This window comes from Lepisma saccharinum, chromosome 18, assembly GCF_977018435.1.
Source record: "Lepisma saccharinum chromosome 18, izLepSacc3.1, whole genome shotgun sequence".
Classification (NCBI taxonomy): domain Eukaryota; kingdom Metazoa; phylum Arthropoda; class Insecta; order Zygentoma; family Lepismatidae; genus Lepisma; species Lepisma saccharinum.
The window spans coordinates 15,465,907-15,485,107 of NC_139246.1; the positions used below are offsets into that span (position 1 = coordinate 15,465,907).

Genomic DNA, 19,201 nt, shown 5'->3' on the forward strand with positions numbered 1-19,201 from the left:
TAATTCCCAAATGGTTGTAGAATACAATTAACTAACTCTAAGGCATATCTCAACCAGAAGGTTTGTTGCAGCAGAAATATATATTTTTCCACCTGTCCCTATCTTAAGTAAGAGCAGTCCGCTCTTGAACATCCTTACCAATTTCCTTCTGGCCCATCTTAATATTATTATTCAATCTTTGTCTTGAACACAGAAACACTAAAATATTAAAATATTAAGTACTCACTAACAGAGTCTAATGTAGCTCCATCCAGATTTCCTTCATCAATATCCTTCTTAGCCTTCTTCAGGAATTTCTCTAAAAGGATGAAAATGAGTATAAATTCAACAATGTCCATAATTAGTATGAAATTAATATGTTTTCTCCATTGTGTTATATAAATAAGCGTATGGTGAGATAGGAAGGCAACCACTTAATACATCCAGTCACTGAGTCAGCTTTTATGCATTAGTAAAGTGAACATTCATGTCAAGCATTATCAAAAACAATTCATTAATATTACTTTTCCTGAAATTATCTTTTCATTATTAGCATCCTAATGCAGTACACTTTTAAGGACTAGAGTATTGTGATATTACTGTGCATATCTAGAATTACTAAATGATGGTCATTTGGAATTAAGACAGGGACCCTGTTACTGTCCTGTTTCCACCCAACAACAACAAACATGACACACACTGTTTTCCTATTTTCTTAAATGAACAAAAATAGATAACACAAGAATTTCAACATGATATAAATGGTGACTTGTAAGAAGGGTAATGAAGATGGTAGGAAGGCAGTTGAAAAAGGAACATATATGAAAATGCAGATGACACAACATACATGCTACATCAGCATATTATGATCATAATGCAATCTCTGTGAAAATTACCCTTCAAACATTTAACACATTTTCATTTTTTCACCTTACATTACATCCATCTTTACAGTATATTTATACCTAGACTGACATTGTTTCCATCTTTGTCTTTACATTGAATAATGGCAATGAGTTGAAGAACATAATACTTACTAAGAGATTTTGCAGATTTATTTGTTTTGTTTGATAGTTTCCTCATTTCTTTGTTCAATTTTTCAAAAAAATTAGCTGAAAAAAGAAAACAAATGAATTTTAAATTTCATTAGCATGCAGTGATAATTGTACATTATTAATTGTTTAGTGCTTCTCCAATTATATGTACATATTTTATTCTGAGTTCTCTCATCCCCACATCGCTGGCAAAAATAAATTTTCCACCTGAAAATTAGAGAAGATGTGCTTTCTCACAACACTATATTAGAATAAACTTAAGTAGTAGAAGCACTAGACAATAGATATTACAGTAGACTCGCGATTATCCAAGCTAATTGGGACCGAGATTACCTCAGATACGGAAAAACTCTGATAATATGGAGATAATGTGCTAATAGGTTGTAAATGACAAAACAACACTTAAAACTGTATAGTAATTATTTATTACTAGTACAACATAAATGAGACGATTACTTTTTCTGCTTAGAATAGGCCTACACAGACTTAAACACCACCGTAACAATCGGATACACCGACAATGTAACGAACACGTGCAATGCAGACGGTGACTTGACTCCATAAACAAATAGGGGGTGCATTATGAAGTTCGATGTTTTCCAACCACTTCCTCTGTTAACCCGGAGCCTCAGTTAATCGGGACTCGGTTAATCGTGAGTCTACTGTATTGGATAACGTTACATGCTATTAAAAAAAAACAGTTATGAACTTCCTTTTATTCCAGTGGTTTCGTGTCAGCCCTAATTTTGTATATATTTGTTCCCTCATTAACAGAGCCACAGTGGTCCAGTCTTGTGAGACTGGGGTTCGATTCCGAGGAAAGGGTTATCTATGATGGTGATTTTTCTGACCTTGTGGTAAAGTGGCAGGCTCCAATAATTACTTCAGACAGCCAGAGTCCTGATCACATCACCTCAAAATAATTGTTTACATTGTGAATATGTGGACTCATACCTCCACACCCTCTTATATACCTTCATGGCATTGTTCAATTAGCATGGAAAATGGTAGCTATTACTTTCATTCATGCACACTTGTGATTGATATATTATTAACCTTCCTGTATGATGTATGAAGCACCAAGTTCAGTCCTCTCCAAAATAGAATTCTGGATATGTTAGTGGATATTACAAGAAGTACTGTCTGCTTTGTTAAAAGTTTTATTGTAATTGTTGAATCTCACATTGCTACTCACAAAAGCCATTTAGCAGACTTTGACCCACACTAACTAACTCTCTAGCCTTCTTAAACCCAAAGGTTTATGGCTGCAGCATCACAGGTTTTCTATTTGTCCCTATCCTGAGCAAGATCAAACCACTCTTTTCCATCCTTACAGATTTCCTTTAGGTCCATCTCAACGTTATCCCTCCATCTTCGTCTTGGCCTTCCTGCATGTCTCTTACCATCTTACCCAACAAGAAGCCTGTAAATTCTTCTTTCCTGTCCCATTCGTGCAACATTCCTACCCACCTGAGTCTTCATGATTTAATCATTATAATAATATCTGAACATGAATACAAATTATGTAGTTGTAATTAAGTCCACTCCTCATCCCATTTAGATCCAATATTTTTGTAAGGATTTTATTTTCAAATACTCTTAATTTACGTTCCTCTTTCAATGTAAGGTACAAAGTTCCACATCCATATAATACTACATGCAAAATATCTGTTTTGCTTTGACCCACAAAGGACTGTTATACCAGAGAATACAGTTTAGTTCAATTTTGAGTCTTTCACATCACGATACACTAACATCGTCATCTTGTAATTAAATAGTACCCTATGGAGGTTCATAATGGTTCATATCCCACTTTAAACTGTAGGTCCAGTCACTATTTGCTTATCTGTGCACAAAGTGGACTTAAAACTCCAACTCAGACCAAACCATACAACACAAAACAATAATTGAATATGTTATGAACAATTGAGTACACATGTCTTCAAACTTGACTGTACTACACACACGACATGCTTTGTAACTAACAAAAACGTAAGAATATGAAATCAGTTTAAAACTACTAAAAATTACCCCACAATAGATTTGCTCATGACATCTTAAATAAGTAAATACTGTCCTAACATTGCAAGAACTTTCTGTTCTTTTCTTCAAGTCACCTGACAGATGAAGCTATAGTGAAACAAAATGTTGAGAATGCAAAAAATAATGGGTAAAACTTTTTTTTTTTTGTTGATATTGTGAATTAATTATACACTCAGATGATTTAACAGACTTAATGCGAGCAAATTAGCAATATTTTCGACATGAAATATGTTAACTGTGCAGAAATTTATGTGCAAGTTTTGACTGTTCATCAAAAATAGAAAGCATAACACAGTATTGCATGATGGACTATTAATAAATTACATTTAATATAATCTTTGATTAATTCATATTAAAATAGTTTAAAAGGTAACTGGAAGCTGATTAACTCATAACACTAAAATTTGTTAGGAACAAGAGGGATAGGTTACTAACATTTCATTGTGTTGGAATGTTACCGGTAATGGTACAATGGGGTCCATGACCATGAGTACCATGCAAATTGTCCATGACTATTTTCATTAATTTTTCTGTTGCATCCTACTGTCGGGACGCACTAGCAAGCGGCGTGGGACCACCCACTCTGGTAGCGACGCGCTGTTGCCGGATTTACCTACTTCAGGATTCTCGCGAGCCCACAGAAACATGAGGAAGGCTGAACTACTGCAGCTTCTTATGTTAGACAAATCCCAGTTTCCCATATATCGAATAGACAAGCTTGCAGAAGAAGCGGGACATACGGTGGTCCGTCTCGCGCCTTATCATTGTATGTACAATGCAATCGAACTTATTTGGGTACAGGTCAAAGGGCTGGTAGCACAGAGGAACACTTTGCCACCTTTTACACCGTCTAAAATTTTGCAATTGACAGAACGGGCTATCGGGGATGTGACAGCAGATAGGTGGCGTTCGGCTATAGAACACACAAGGAAGATTATTTCCGAAGCATGGGAAAAGGAGTGAGTTGAAGAGCAGCAAATGGAGGATTTTGTAATTTCACTTGGGCGGGAAGACAACAGTGACAGTAGTAGCTCAGATGAAGATGTTCCTTTACCAACCAACAATGAAGATGATCTTGGGATAGCGCCACTACAATGGTAGCCGGTAAGCAAAAACAACTGATTCTTTAACTACTACTTCTGTTCTTTCATTCATTTTTTATGTTTTTACATACAGGTAGCTCAAAGCATTAATAACACATGTACCAAATGTATCATTAATGTTAAGGAAATCGAGCAATTGCCAAGCGTTTCGTTGTAATTTATTGAACTCTGTATTGCCAGAGCCTGTATTCTCACATAGCTCCCAAATTATCTCACTTCACACACCCACATGTGCCTCCCCGATGGCACAGTGGTAGGGTAAGTGTTGTCGCCTTGTAATCAAGTAGTCCTGGGTTTGATACCCTGTCGAGGCACATAGTGGTTCGGATCCCACTTCCAACTGTAGGTCCATTCCAGATTAGCCATGGAGTGCATAAAGTGGACTTTAAAACACCAACTCAATCAATCAATTCACACACAATTGATTTGTTCTTGATAAATTCTTCTCCGTAATACAGTAACTCAGTTCTGTAAAATTCTGTTTTGGAGGTGAGTTTTTGTAGGTTCCTCAAAATATAATTTAAAAACGTGTTAACGAAACGAAGTTGTATGTAATTTGCCCTAATTTTCAAGAAATACATTTCATTTGTACGTTCTGAAGCTTCAACAATCACGGCGTGATAAAGAAGGCAAAGAGAGGCGGCATGAAATCAAAGGAGAACGATTTGCCACAGTGTTGTTCATAACACAAGATGCATTTTCTTTTGTTGGTAATTGTGATACGATACAACATAAGTAAAAAGATGCCGGTAGCTGATGCTTGCAATGTACCATAATAAAAACACAACAAAGGTTCTTTCAGTGAAGGTTTTCGGTTGCTGTGTAGAGCAGGAAGATAAAATGTTTCATGCTTGCCAGAATGCCCGAGCTTGCCAACAACTGACTAGCCTGTCCGTGTGTTTGTGCAAACGTGGCAACGTAGAAATCCCCCAGCCACATGGCAGCCAACGAGGAGACAGAATTTGGTCACGTTCTGCCGTTCTGCATTCTGATTGCACGCTGCTTCTTATCACGTCCGTACAGTAGGTGTTTTTAAGTGATGGATTTTTATGTATGCTGGTGCAGAAGTTGTCAACAGTTGTTTTGAGTTTTCTTTTAATACTTGAACCTCTTATTTGTTCAAATAAAGTGCACCAACATGGTGGTGGACAATTTGCACAGTAATACTCATAGATCCCACAGTACGAGAGGGGATAGATACCCCAATTAACTACCCTGCCCATAGCAAACAAGTGCTATTGAGCCAAAATATTCATTTTTCTGTGTGGTATTTAGGTGTTTACTAAATGTTATGATCCCACTAGAAAATATTTCCATGCCCCTCTGCCTCCCCACTCATTCTTTCTGGTACCATCATTCAAGGTTATAGAAAAAAATTAAATTAACAATTTTACCATAAATGAATGTTATGATTTCCATGATAATAGTGCATATCACAAACTGCAATCAAATATCTATATAGCATATTTTATTCTCATGAATATGTATACATAATATTTTTCTTAATGATATTTCTATACGTCCAAGAATTAATTCTTGTAAATTCATTTTTTGTTCTTAAGTAAAATTGCTATAATTATTTGTACATATTTCATGCACTGAATTTATAGAGGAACTTAAATTTATTTTAGTTTAATTCATATTTTTTGCTTACTTGTATCTTCATCTTCGCCTTCTTCATTCCGAAGATTGTCCAAATCTTTGCGAACCATATTCAGCAGTGCTTGGGTATTCTTGTTATCTGATTCTAAGAAGTGAGAAAATGAATTGTAGACAGTAATAAAAGCAAAAAAAATATTTGCAAAAAAAAAAAGTTTGCTATGGCAATAAAATGCAAAAGAAGAAATAAATACAATTGAACAAAAGAACCTGCAGTACAGAGCTAATATGTACTATGAATTACAAAAAAAAAAAAAAAAAAAAATCAGTCTGAAATTCTTCCTAAGAATTCTGAATGAATGAAATCAAGTCAAACACTTAATTCAAATAAAGGGTGGCACAAAAGTCATCATCATATTTAAACTGACCTTTATTTTGAGATACTCATGAAATTTATTGTGTGGGAAAATCATAAGTATACCCACAAGAACGTGGAAAAATTGTGACAATTTTGCTTAAGACTTTTCCAGGCAGAGTAATATCCCATTTTGGTGATTTGCCATGGCCAGCCAGGTCCCCTGATTTGACCACTCCAGATTTTTTCCTTCGAGGATATTTGAAGTCATTGGTTTATGTGAATTAGCCAGAGACATTACAGCAACTACAGGAGATTATTCAGCATGGAATTGAAAACATTTCCCTGCAGATTTCCAACACTATGCAATAAAAAGAGCCCAAATTTGGATCAATTCGAATGGTGGTCATTTATTGGATGCTATCTTTAAAAATTGAGGACATAGAACTTACAAGCATCAATAAAAGTATAACAAAAAAAACTACTTTTTTAATTTAAAACCCAAGCTATAGGCTAAGAAAATGAGGTGATGACTTTTGCGCCACTTTGTACCTTCAATTTGGAACACATTTTTAATGAAAAAATTAACACAAAAATTCTCCAAACATAGCAGCTGTTATTAAATGAAGCACAGTCTTCGAGTGAATTATGTAACAATTGAAGTAGTAGTGAAGTTTGACATACGAGTACCTTTCTTTCCTTCATCAGATTGATTCTGTTGTTCATCACCTTCAGTTGCTAAAAGAATAAGCAAACATCTCCAATGTAAAAATACATTCCAATTAAGGCCATGACATCATAATACATTCATTATTCTATTAAAAAGTGGTAATAAAACTTGAATTTTTTTAGAAAATTATCTTTGCTGTTTGCATCAACCCACTTTTTCAAGCTTAACAGATGCTGTTAATATCTAAATTTAACTTACTACACCATAGAAAGGAAGGTACTAGGATTTCTTTTTCTATATTCATTGTCAGGTTTATAACTAGGGAGTACAATGATGATGGTAATTTCCAAATACCTTTCCTCTCAATATGAAAAAAAAAATCTTCTATCTTAATAATCAGTGTTCAGTAAAACAATAATAATTTTATTCAATTAAAAAAAAAAACATGGTGCGAGGGCCATGGAAGGCCTGTGAAGGGACTTTTTGTTGTGCAAAACGTGGTCAATGTATAGAGTTCCATGATCACTGTTTTCTAGCTTTCAAGTAGCTCCCCAGTTGTCGAATTGTCTTTTTGAAACACTGAAATTTTGAAGTTCCTACCAGAGATTGAACTCAGGACTACTCACACCAAATCCAGACTGCTAACCATTCACCTATGTTTTTTTTAATATGCAAACCAACACTGGGTAATCAAAAACTAATATTTACAATACACTACTTCAGCTATTTCACAAATATACAAGCTGTCACAGAACAATAGAATGTTATCACCTCATTCTGTTCCCCTTTCTCATTACAATATTATGTCCCAAGGCTGTAGCTGTTCATACAATAGATTACACATATGTGCAAGGAACTTTGTATCAGACTTAGGTTTTTACGTAGAGATTAATTTTAACCTGAACTATAGTTGTATATGGTATATGAGCCATAAAGTATGTCTATACTCTGTCCCAGGAATCTATGGAGCAAGGGAACGAAAACAATTCTCTGCTCAAGTAGTGACTTGAGATGGTGAACGCATGAGAGAATGGGATTCTGTGAAAGGGAAAGAGAGATGGCAGCAACCATCTGTTTGCGGCAGTGTCTGCTGCTTCGCTCTGCTCATTCGCTGGTTTCCTTTGTCTCCCGATATGCACGACCTTGCTCCACAGATTCCTAGGATAGAATATAACAGTTTTCCTCTTCAAACACATGTTCCCAAAGAAACGTGTTAAAATCAACACAAAACACACAGACGTCATGATAAAGAACACTTTGATAATTTTTATCGTGCTATTTGTGTGTTTTGAGTTCATTTTAACAAGAATGTTGTTGTTGTTGTTGAGTTGGTTTTTAACACTACAGGCGCCAAGCTGGTCAGTTTGACCGTTTTTCAAATTGCAGTTTCTGCTTTGTACAGAAACCTTTTTCTTCGTGCGTTGAAATTTTGTGACTTTTCCTAAAATTTGCAGTACATTATTACTGCTATGCGTTATTTACAAAAAAAATAATACTAATGGAAATATTTGTGTTTCTACCTAGAAGCGCCGTTGCCGGTCATTTTGACCGCTAATGTATTTCAATGGAAAACCACTTCCAGTATTTCAATGGAAAACCACTTCTCGATTGAAACGTTGCACTTACAGTTTCCACCCCTATTCTTCCTTCCTCTTTTGGACTTGCCCATATATGTTGGCGTATTGTCGAAGCTGATAAGAAGGAGAAAGTGAGGACTCAGTTTCGTTTGAACACTGCAGTTTGTTAGCATGTTTTCTACACAATGTGTCCTCAGGGGACACTCCAGGGGAAAATCTGACAATTGACGAACAATTGTTTCCTTCGAAAGCGAGGTGTAGATTTACACAGTATATGCCAAACAAACCACAAAAATTTGGTATAAAATTTTGGATGCTAGTGGAGGTACATTCCAAGTACATGTGCAATGCCTTTCCATACCTTGGGAAAGATGAATCAAGGAATGATAATGTTACTGTACCTGAAAATGTTGTATTGAGAATTACTTCACCTTAATTAAATGCAGTTAGAAATGTAAATACTTACAATTATTTCACATCACTAAAATTCGCTGAGAAGCTAAAGGAGAAGAAGACAAGCCTAATTGGCACTATGAAGAAAAATAGAAAGGAGATTCCTAATGCAATTGTGAACATTAGAACACAAGTGTATGAAACATGTTTGCTAAAGAAGGGGAACATTACTTTGTGAGCATACCAAGTTAAACCAAACAAAAATGTTCTACTCCTAAGCTCCATGCATTCAGATGTAGAAGTAGATTTGCAAAGCCAGAAGAAACTCCCAGAAACAATCAAGTATTACAACAAAACTAAATGCGGTGTTGATGTTGTTGATCAAATGGCACGCAAATATTCAGTCCATGCTTCATCACGTAGATGGCCGGTACATGTGTTTTACAATATCTTAGATCTGGCAGCAATAAATGCATGGGTAGTTTACAAGGCAGTCACAGGGAGGAACGTTACGAGATATAACTTTTTGATAGAATTAGCTGAGGAACTGAGAGAAAGACATTTGAATGCAAAGCCCAATAAAATATTGTCAACATCAATATCACATGCACGGAATGTAAGTGGCTCTGTTTCTAGAAAGAGGCACCAATGCCAGGTGGCATTTTGCAATGAAAACAAAACAAGTTACATTTGTTCAATGTGCAACAAATATGTTTGTGGAAAATGTGTTTCTGGTGTAGAAAACGTACTGAAATGCAAAACATGTAATATGTGAAATTTCATGACGGAAACTTATTTCCTTGAAGAAAATTAATATTTATTGTTGTAATTAGTGCATGGAAAATAAAAATCGCTAGGTTTCATGATATTTTTGTATTTTTTTACAAAATATTTTGTTTTATTAGTAATAAGATGATTATTGGCAATAGCCATTTTGAGAAATGGTCAAATTTTAAATACCGGTCATTTTGACCGGAGGTGGCAAAAAATCCTGGCGCTTCTAGTGTTAAGTACACTTTATGCACAGTAAGGCTAATCGGAACTGGACCTACAGTTTAAAGTGGTCGAACCGCTTGTGTTAACAAGTATGTTTCCGGCACGTGATGTGAGAAGTTTTTACTGTCATATTCTTAACAAAAATTTAACCCCTTTTGAATATTCTCCAATATTTCTGATATGCATATCCCATGCACTTTTGATAGTGTTATGTACTGTTGAAATAATGCAATTGAAAGTTGATATGGACATAAATGATGCCATTTTGTCCAAATATGTTAAGTAGAGCTTGCCACTGAAATTTCCAGGTTTGATTCCTGGCCTGAGGATGGGCTATTTGTTGTGAGTATCCATTAACCACTTTCAAGTAGTCGTCACTCATCCCCCTCATTGCAATTAACCAAAAAGCGTTAGAAAATTGATGCTCAATGACAAGAATATGAATAATAAAAAAAAAAAAAAAATCTTCTAAATTATTCATTATGCAAGCAGATAGATTTGCCATGCATTTCAAAAGCTATAGGGTGGCGCATATTGTATCTACCAATATAAGTTGGCAACCCTGTTGAATGCAGGTGCACATGCGCAGAAGTTTCCAATGCTTAGGCAGCTGCAAGTCTCACAATTAGTCTACCATGGAACATTGACTGGTTCAGACACGAAGCGTGGCAGTAGAGGCGTTCATCCGAACGGGCCTCATTCAGGAGATACAGAGACAAAGGCCCAATGAGGGTCGCCATCAACCAGTGCCAGAGCATCACAACATGATTCGATGGGTCACACAATAGAGAGCCAATGGCAGCGTGCAGAAACAGAAGTCTTCAGGTCGAAGGAGGCAGTTTCTCTGGCACCCTGATGCTTCCCAGTGCAGTACCTACTGCATCTCTTGAATGGGACCCATTCGGATGAACGCCTCTACTGCCACGATTTGTGTCTGAACTGGCCAACATTCCATGTTGCGAGACTTGCAGCTACAAAAGCGTGGGAAACTTCTGCGCATGCGCACCTAAATTCCGACAGGGTTGCCAACTTCTATTGGTAGATACAATATGTGCCACCCTGTATGTGTGTTTCCAACTGCCATGACTACAAGATGAAATTAATATATTAATATTACAAAAATGTTTCTTACCTGCCAATTTCTTCAGAAATGCTTTAGTTTCTTCTGGTACTGGGTCATTTGTAATGGAAGCTCTTTGTCCCTCTACAAAGACATAATGTACATGTACATGTACATATAAATATATAAATTAATAACTACTGCAGATTAAATTGCATAAACTTCTTTACTAATTCAGTTTTATGATTTTTTTGCACCAAACTGTTTCTGACCCGTGTCTGTAGATTTGCTTATATTGTAGAGGAAATTCAAGCAATATAATGTACTAGGATAAAAATTCTTACAAGAAGAAGAAAGTATTAATTTCCAGTGGTGACAAACATTAAATAATATTTTATAAATGATAAATGAAGATGCATTGCTGGTGTACATTTTATTCATCTCTCGTACTGCTAGTCAGTAGCCAAATTGTTAGCCCAGTTGAACTGACACAGCACCAATACGCAACCTTAAAGTAAAAATTTTCTATCTGCACTTTTGTGTGAAAATGAGTTTTTGTCCTTAAGCAGACCATTGGTTTACATTCTTTTTATTCTGTATTAGTTTTGAAGAAATCAACGTGGTAAGAAAGTAATATCTGCAAATGAGGTTTTAAGTTGGGGTAAAAAAGTTCTATCTGCTTTGTTTCCGGTCTTTGTGTTCAGTGCATAGCATATTGTTGTATTGCAGCAGTTGGGCACAGTGATCTGTCTGAAGCTTCTCATGGCGTAGCCAGTCCAGCATAGTTGACCTGACGGTGCATGCGTTACAAGCAAACACGAGTGATAACTGAGTGTGTAGTATGATGCAAAGTGATATGGATGACTTATCTTGTGAGGATTCTGGATCGAAGTACGTTCCTACAAGTTCGGGAAGCAGCTCTGAATGTGAGATACCGAACCAACGCCGAAACGTACGCAATGACATTGCAAGGTAGCTTTTCATTGATGCAAATGAGGACAGTGCATCATGTCATGTTGCCAACAGCATGAGGCATCTCGTTCCATACTCCTCATCTTCTGAATCAGAGACAGAAAAATCACCTATCAAAGGGTGACAGGTGCGCACAAGGAAAAGGAAACACAACCAAGATAACTGGAAGCAGGTGCAAACAAATAAGAAACATTAGGGAGGCCTTGAACACTCCAAATTTAGAGTTAAGAAAATGAAAGCTAAGGAGTTGAAATTGCATGAAAACTGTACAGAATCGTGCACTCATGGCTGCACAAAAAATATAAGCCCTGACGAGCAAGATAATATATTTGTGTCATTTTATACAAAATCATGCAGAAAAAGTTCACTACCTGTTAAGGACATCAGAATGTTGCATAAAAAGAAGAAGTACAAAAGGCAAGTTCATTGACTCACGAAAGAAAAACACATTTAAATATAGATTCTATGTTAGAAACAAAGAAATGTATTACATAGAAATTTTCAGCCTAATCTACAATAAAGAAATGTATGTGTGCAAAAGATTTTATCTCAACACAGTTGGTGTAAGTCAGAAAATGATATACAATGCACATGCAAACAAAGACCCTGCATCCGAAATACCCTGATGGTTGGGGCAGAAGGACACAGGAAAAGATACTGAAAGAGTTGAAAGGCAGAGTGCGAAAACACAAAATCTTTTCCAAAAACTGAATCACACTATTGCAGAGCTGAATACCTTGATCGTAGTTTAAATATAACCATGATGTACGATCTTTACCATCAAGAATGTATGAATGATAATTTCCAGTTTGTAAAGGTATCAATGTACCGTAAAATCTTTAATGAAGAATTCAATTTAGATTCTTTTAAGCCAAAATCTGACAGGTGTGATACATGTGAAGAATTCAAAATGCGAAGCATTGAAAAAGCTTGATAATGAATTATAGCACAAATATACTCAACATGTTGCAGACAAGGAAGCTAGCAGAAAAGAAAGGGAAACAGACCGCAAGAAACAAGATATAGATACCATTGTTGTCGCATTTGATTTGGAAAATGTCATTACACTCATTAGCTCATATCAGTAACTTCTTTTACAGGCGAAAATTAAATTTATACAACATGACGGCTCATGTTGCTCCTGGCAAAGACGTGTTCTGTGCAATTTGGACAGAAATGAACACAGGGCGCTCCTGTACTGATATTGCAAGTGCTGTTTCAAATATTATGGAGGAAATAATAACAAAAAACATGATATAAATCACATAATAATGTGGAGTGATAGCTGTTCTCCACAAAACAAGAATCAGATGATGTCTCTGGCGATGATGGACCATCTCAGAAGAAACCCTCATATTGAAGATATCACAATGAAGTATTCTACCCCTGGCCATTCCTGCATTCAAGAGGTAGACAATGTGCACTCTCAAATAGAAAAAGCTATGAATATAAGTGAGTTTTGGTCACCTGTTTCTTTTCTTCGTATTTTACTAGCAGTCAACAGAAGGAAACCTTTTCAAGTCATTCAACTACACCAAAGTCATTTCAAAGACTTCCACATCAGTAGCAAATATCTGACTTTCAACAAAGTACCTTATTCTCAGCTATCTCAAATAAAATTTACTCAACGACAAGCTGAATTAGCATATAAATTAAGGCATTGTGATTCACTGTTTGTAGTTGTGGATGTGCGAGCATTAACCACTACCAGACATATGGCACAACGTTCATCTCCTATGTATCCATCTATTGGAACCTCCAACATAGAGAGGAAGCAATTAAGTAAAGAAAAAATGTCAAATCTCACTTATATGATAAGTGGATGCCGGCTCTGGACCAATGTTACTTTGCTATGGTGCTGAAGAGACACATATAAGGTACTTTTTTTTCCATTTGTTAACAGTTTTGTTGTTAGTACGCGATATCTACTCTCAATGAGTACAAATACTTTTCATTTTCTTATCAGAAGGATATGCAGTAGCATGTTATGTTAAAATGAACGTTTTGTGTTTCCACTGAGATTATATACTGCAACACTATTTACAACATGGTTACTTTTTTCAACTGACTCACATGTCAATACTTTCTATTAAACATTATTTCAAAATCCAATCTTCACACTCTTAAGTAATTGGTTTATAGTATTGGATGAAACAATTTGTATTATTTTTTACTCTGGAGCACCTTTTACATCTTATTTACTTTAACATGTACATAGTTCATGTATAATATAGAATAACTAGAATATAACTAATTTCTAACCTTTCTTTTTTTGCAAAAAGTTTGAATATTTAAGGGATAACCTTTTTACTCTCATCTGAAACGTTACTTTTGGAGTAAATAGGATCTAACTGCAAATTCGTCTTTGCAATACCTGAACATTAGTAATATTTTTTCATTAATTTTCCTGTATATATTAGAGAGGGAGGGATCACTTTACAAATGCCAAAGGCACAACTTATTGGAATAATTAGTTTTCCCTGTGCACATAGTCAAATCTTTAACTAGCTCTCCTGATAATATTACAACTTGGCAGATAGAACCTTTTTACTTTAAGGTCGCGAATAGACAAGGGAGAAGTAAAGTTTACCAAACACAACTCATAAAGAACAAGTAAGTTCAAGAAAATGTGGATTTGCATGAACATTGGTGTAATGTGGGCATAGTTTTCTTAGTGTCGCATGCACGAAAGATGGGGAAGTGAAAGGAGAAAGGAAATTATGGTGCACATTATTTTGTGTCTGGTGTGTCTCCAAACGATGTGGAGTGGTTTTGGGAAGAAGTCTTAGAATAGGTATAAGTTTATAAACAAAAGAGTATACTTGGAAATCGAAAATATTTTGCATTAAAAGCTTGAAGAACTTAACCCCTGTACACTTCGCAACATCTTATTTGACCGCCATGAAAAATTTTAAAGTCCGGAATTCGTAAATTTGGCAGCATAGCGCTTCAGAACCAACTAAGAGTAGCCAACTTTGCAACATTTGTTTTTCCTAAATGAAAACGCTCGTGATTTTTTTTCATTCTTTCACATTCCATAAAGTAAAGATACCCTAAAGTAGTAATAAAATATATGAGTAGACAAAAAAATGTTAAGTAGAAATACGAATGTTGATAATATTTCAAGATTCTTCATTCTGAATTTGAAAATAGGAAAATGTATGCGCATTGTGAAACACTGAACAGGTTCTCATCCACCTGGAAAAATTTGCTGTCACATTTGAATGCAAGGAGGCAAATTTATGATGATTTTTATGCGAAATGTTTAGTAACGATACCTTGCACAACACTAAACGATTCTGCAAAGTGTGTCTTTTCCTTGGTTCTTGGCGAAAAATGGTTCGAAACTCTGGCACAATGTTGCTTCAACTGATGTGAACGTGTTTTACTGAGATTTCTGTTAGCAATCTCCTGGAGTAGTTGTTTAGATGACAGCACTTTCGTTTTTTTACTGTTTTCGTCAAGATCGAAACATCGTAGGTTCAAATCCCACCCTTTCCTTATTATTTTTCCTTTTTATTTACCGAGTACGAACTGTTCTAATAAAGTAATATAATGTTATATGATATTACTGTAAATATTTATGCGATGCATGCTCAGTGGCGGCGATTGGGTTTCAAAACTGATGGGGCAAGGTGGGGGAGGGGGGAGGGCAAGTACAGTTTCTTTGCCTTGGTAGAGAATGTTTAGCATAGTGCTGGGTCATCTGCCCCTCCACACTCCATAATCGTCGCCACTGTGCATGCCTCAAGTAATGCTTCTACTAATGTTTTTAATCTTTCAGTGATTGGTAGGATTTTAGAAAATACTATTTCTTTCATTCAGCTGTTATAAGTTAACACATATTGAAACTTACATGTCAACTTTCTGCATACGGAAATGCTGGACATAAATCTCATAAATATCAACGGAAATATCCAAGAAACGTAGATAAGCTTTGTCGTCCAAAGCCGTATACTTCCCAAAAAAGATTTTGCAAAGAAGTAGGTTTGAACCCATGACCTTCCATTCCATAAGCAAACGATCCCCCTACACCACGCGGTTCACATTATTTTATGCACTCGGTTTGGATCCCACTTTAAACTGTAGGTCCAGTCCCGATTAGCCTTACTATGCACAAAGTTGACTTAAAACACCAAATCAACAAATTCATCTTCTTTCAGAGTGGGCCTTCTATGATATTGTAGTCGGCCAGCATCCGAAAATACAGTTCTGCTTCGCGTATACCAGAGTGTAATTGCATTTAATATTGTGACTAATTTTATTTTAAAACTACAGATTAAAGCGATAATAGTGTCCAGAAAAAGAACCTCAAAGTAGATCTTCACACAAAGTATTTTAATCCATTGCCAAACGTTTCAGTTAAGAATAATATTATGCTTTTCCATTAACCGTATTTTCGATTCATGGTAAATTTGCTAAAAAGGACCATGTCAAGAAATCAAAATATGTAAGTTTTACTAGTAAATGCATTTAAAATGCACGAAACAACAGGGGAGGAGAAAAATAAACCTAAAAAATAAGTCAAAATGCAACAAAAACTGTTAAAAATACTGACAAATAAACTAAAAGCCAAAAAAGGCCGAAAAATGCAACAAAAAATGTAAAATAGAAAGTGTTTTCCGGCTCTAACTGAAGGGAAACGGACATGATATCAAGTTTAGCATTGTTTTTAAGGGTCAGAAAAAATGATTTTTCATCAACTTCCGGACCCTAAGTAGTAATTATGACCATTGAAAAAGTTGGAGGTAACTTACTTAAAATTTTCTTGCTGAGGGATCGTATCGTCCCATATCTCCACTTCATAATAAAGAAAAACATCAAGTTCATATTTCGAAAATGACTTGGATTTTTCCACCACGAAGACATGTTTTTCATAGTTTGAAGTTCGTTAGTATTATCTTTCAAGGTTTCAATTGTTTTAATTTCACACATATTTTATATTTCATACGTTCCTCTCTGTGTTCATACAGTCCTTGGAAAAAAGCTGAAGTTTCTTGTCAAACGGGGTCTGGTTCAAATGACTCTATTTCGCTCTCCTGTTCCTACTTTAAACAAACAACAAAATACTTCGTAACTAAACGATTGCTTGTTCAAAACACGGAATTTTTACACAATTTACAAAATATGACAAAACGCCAACATACATGTTCATCATTTTCCCTTTCAGCGTTTCTCGATTTTATCTGAATTCGTTTCCTCATGAAAATTGCCATGAGGAAATTATATATATGACATTATGTGTGAATTGGTTTCTTCAAACTGGTAGCAAATTTTAACATGAGCTACCTGGAGAAGAGGTAGCATGCTTGATTCTTATGAGGGAGGTCGTAGGTTCGATTCTCCACCTAGGCAGGATTTTTTTCAGGAGTATATCATTGGGTGTAAAGTTTATCCACCGTGCTAAGAAGTTAACATTGGTCTCTGCATTTCACGAGAGGAAAGGAAATAGTAAGAGAAAGTTATTTCGATGATAGGAGGAAGTCACATGCCACGTGGAATGTGCAGAATCAAGTTATATAAAGCTAAGTCTGTAATGGTGGTTTCGAATATTGCAAAGTTAGTGCGGAAAGTTTGTTATATCTGATACTCGTACTTTCTGTTCAAAGAAGACAAACATTTTAGATACAAAGCAGTGACGAATTAACGATCATTATGAGGTTTTGCATTTTTTTTGTCACTCACTTATTAGTAGTTTCTTATCGAATCGGCCTTCGTCGCAATAACAATTTATTTATGTTAATTAGCGATTTACTATTAGTTTTAGGCGCATGGTAAGATGGTGGTGGGGGGTTTGACAACAGTCATTACGAAGGAACGGCCATAAAATTACAAATATTAGCAATTTGAACTCATTAAACGCTCTCTTTCGTTACAATACTGCACTACATCACTACTTAACATAACTGTATATATTTTTTTAGCATATCGAAATGAAGTAAGCAATATTTTAGGTGTCAGTGAAGAACAAACAATACATAACTTAAATAACATTATATTTTACATCCTGAATACATGTATGTGATTTGTGAATTAATCATGATGTTTGTGTTAACACAACATATGAACAATAACTAAAAAGAGAAGTTTTAACTTTAAATCCTGGAAATCTCCAACTTCTAAGTGGAAATATGCGCAGAAGAGACGTCCCTCAAGTGTGCATCGGATTCATTTTTTTAAAATATTCTAATATCAACGGTATCTGTTCAGCAAACAAAAAAAAAGAAGAAAAAGAAAGAGGAGAGGGTGGGATTTGAACCCGCGACCTTTCACGCTTGATTAAAAATTAGGATAGCAGCACCTAACCAACTGCTCTACGTTTACTTAATGAAGTTATACCCTTAAAAACATGTTGACGTTTATGAAGACTCCCACCTTCCTGTGTTTCAAGCACATTTTCTCGACACTTCGTGTAAAATATATGTTTTTGAGAACTATTCGATATTATGCAAGGTATTGTAAATAAAATGTCGCATAAACTCCTCACAAATTTGCTTCTTTCTGCACAAACTTGATGGCAATTTCCTCCAGGTGGAGGAGAAAAACTCTATTCAGTGTTTCAAACCCCCCAAATTTCAAGTCGAGCAAGCAGAATCGTAAATATCCTTCAAGGTTCTTTTTCCAATTTATTATTTCTGTTTGATTGTGTATTATAATAGCGGTTTATAGTTTCTAAGTTCATGGAAAGTGTTAAATTGAAAACCTATCACCGTAGCGTTTTTCGTCTAGTGGAAGGACCTACTCAAAGTTGGCTACTCTCACCTGGAGCTGAAGTGCAATGTTGCTAAGTTTACGATTTCGGGACTTAGAATTCTTTTGGGGTGGTCAAATAAGATGTTGCGAAGTGTACATGTCCTGACCTCCCAAATTCATTTTTTTTTTATCCACCATGCCTTTCTCTTCTGTTTCAATACATAATGTATAAAGTTATAGCTGGCAGCTACCAAGTGTTAGTTCTTATGCCTACTGTTGAATATTTTGAATACAATAAATATTACTAATAATGTGGTTTTTATTCTTGTGACCAAATTTTATCCTCTTTCTTCAGACTTTTTTAAAACTTAAACCACCAAGATACACACACTCAAACCTTACATGGTTACATAAAAATATAGCTAACAAATCTGATTAATGTAGAGACAGGGGCTCACAGCATGCATGCCACTAGTGGCATGCTGACAGTTTGTAAGTGATACATGCCACTTACATAGTTTAATTATATAATTTCTGACAACTGTGCCAGTGGGTGTTACATTAAAGTTAAGTAGCAACAGGAGCATATATTCTAGGCTAGCTCGCCTATCTTCAAGGTCTGAAGTTCGGAGACAAACAACAGGAGAAAAAATTATTAAATATTGCTAATAAAATTATTACTTTCAAGAAGCTGTTTGTGATTCTG

General features: G+C 35.5%; 1 protein-coding gene across 23 annotated transcripts in view; it reads right to left on the minus strand.

Annotated features, from left to right (window-relative positions):
• Positions 1 to 19,201, minus strand: part of LOC146002409 (uncharacterized) — a 229,609-nt gene that overhangs the window by 172,445 nt on the left and 37,963 nt on the right. For all 23 annotated transcript variants that reach the window (XM_083140191.1, XM_083140194.1, XM_083140174.1 and 20 more), the window contains 5 exons: positions 10,903 to 10,974; positions 6,825 to 6,872; positions 5,835 to 5,927; positions 1,017 to 1,091; positions 227 to 298 (listed from right to left, as the gene is read on the minus strand). In XM_083140191.1, coding sequence (XP_082996317.1) covers positions 227 to 298; positions 1,017 to 1,091; positions 5,835 to 5,927; positions 6,825 to 6,872; positions 10,903 to 10,974 — 360 coding nt within the window. The remainder of the gene's footprint in view (positions 1 to 226; positions 299 to 1,016; positions 1,092 to 5,834; positions 5,928 to 6,824; positions 6,873 to 10,902; positions 10,975 to 19,201) is intronic.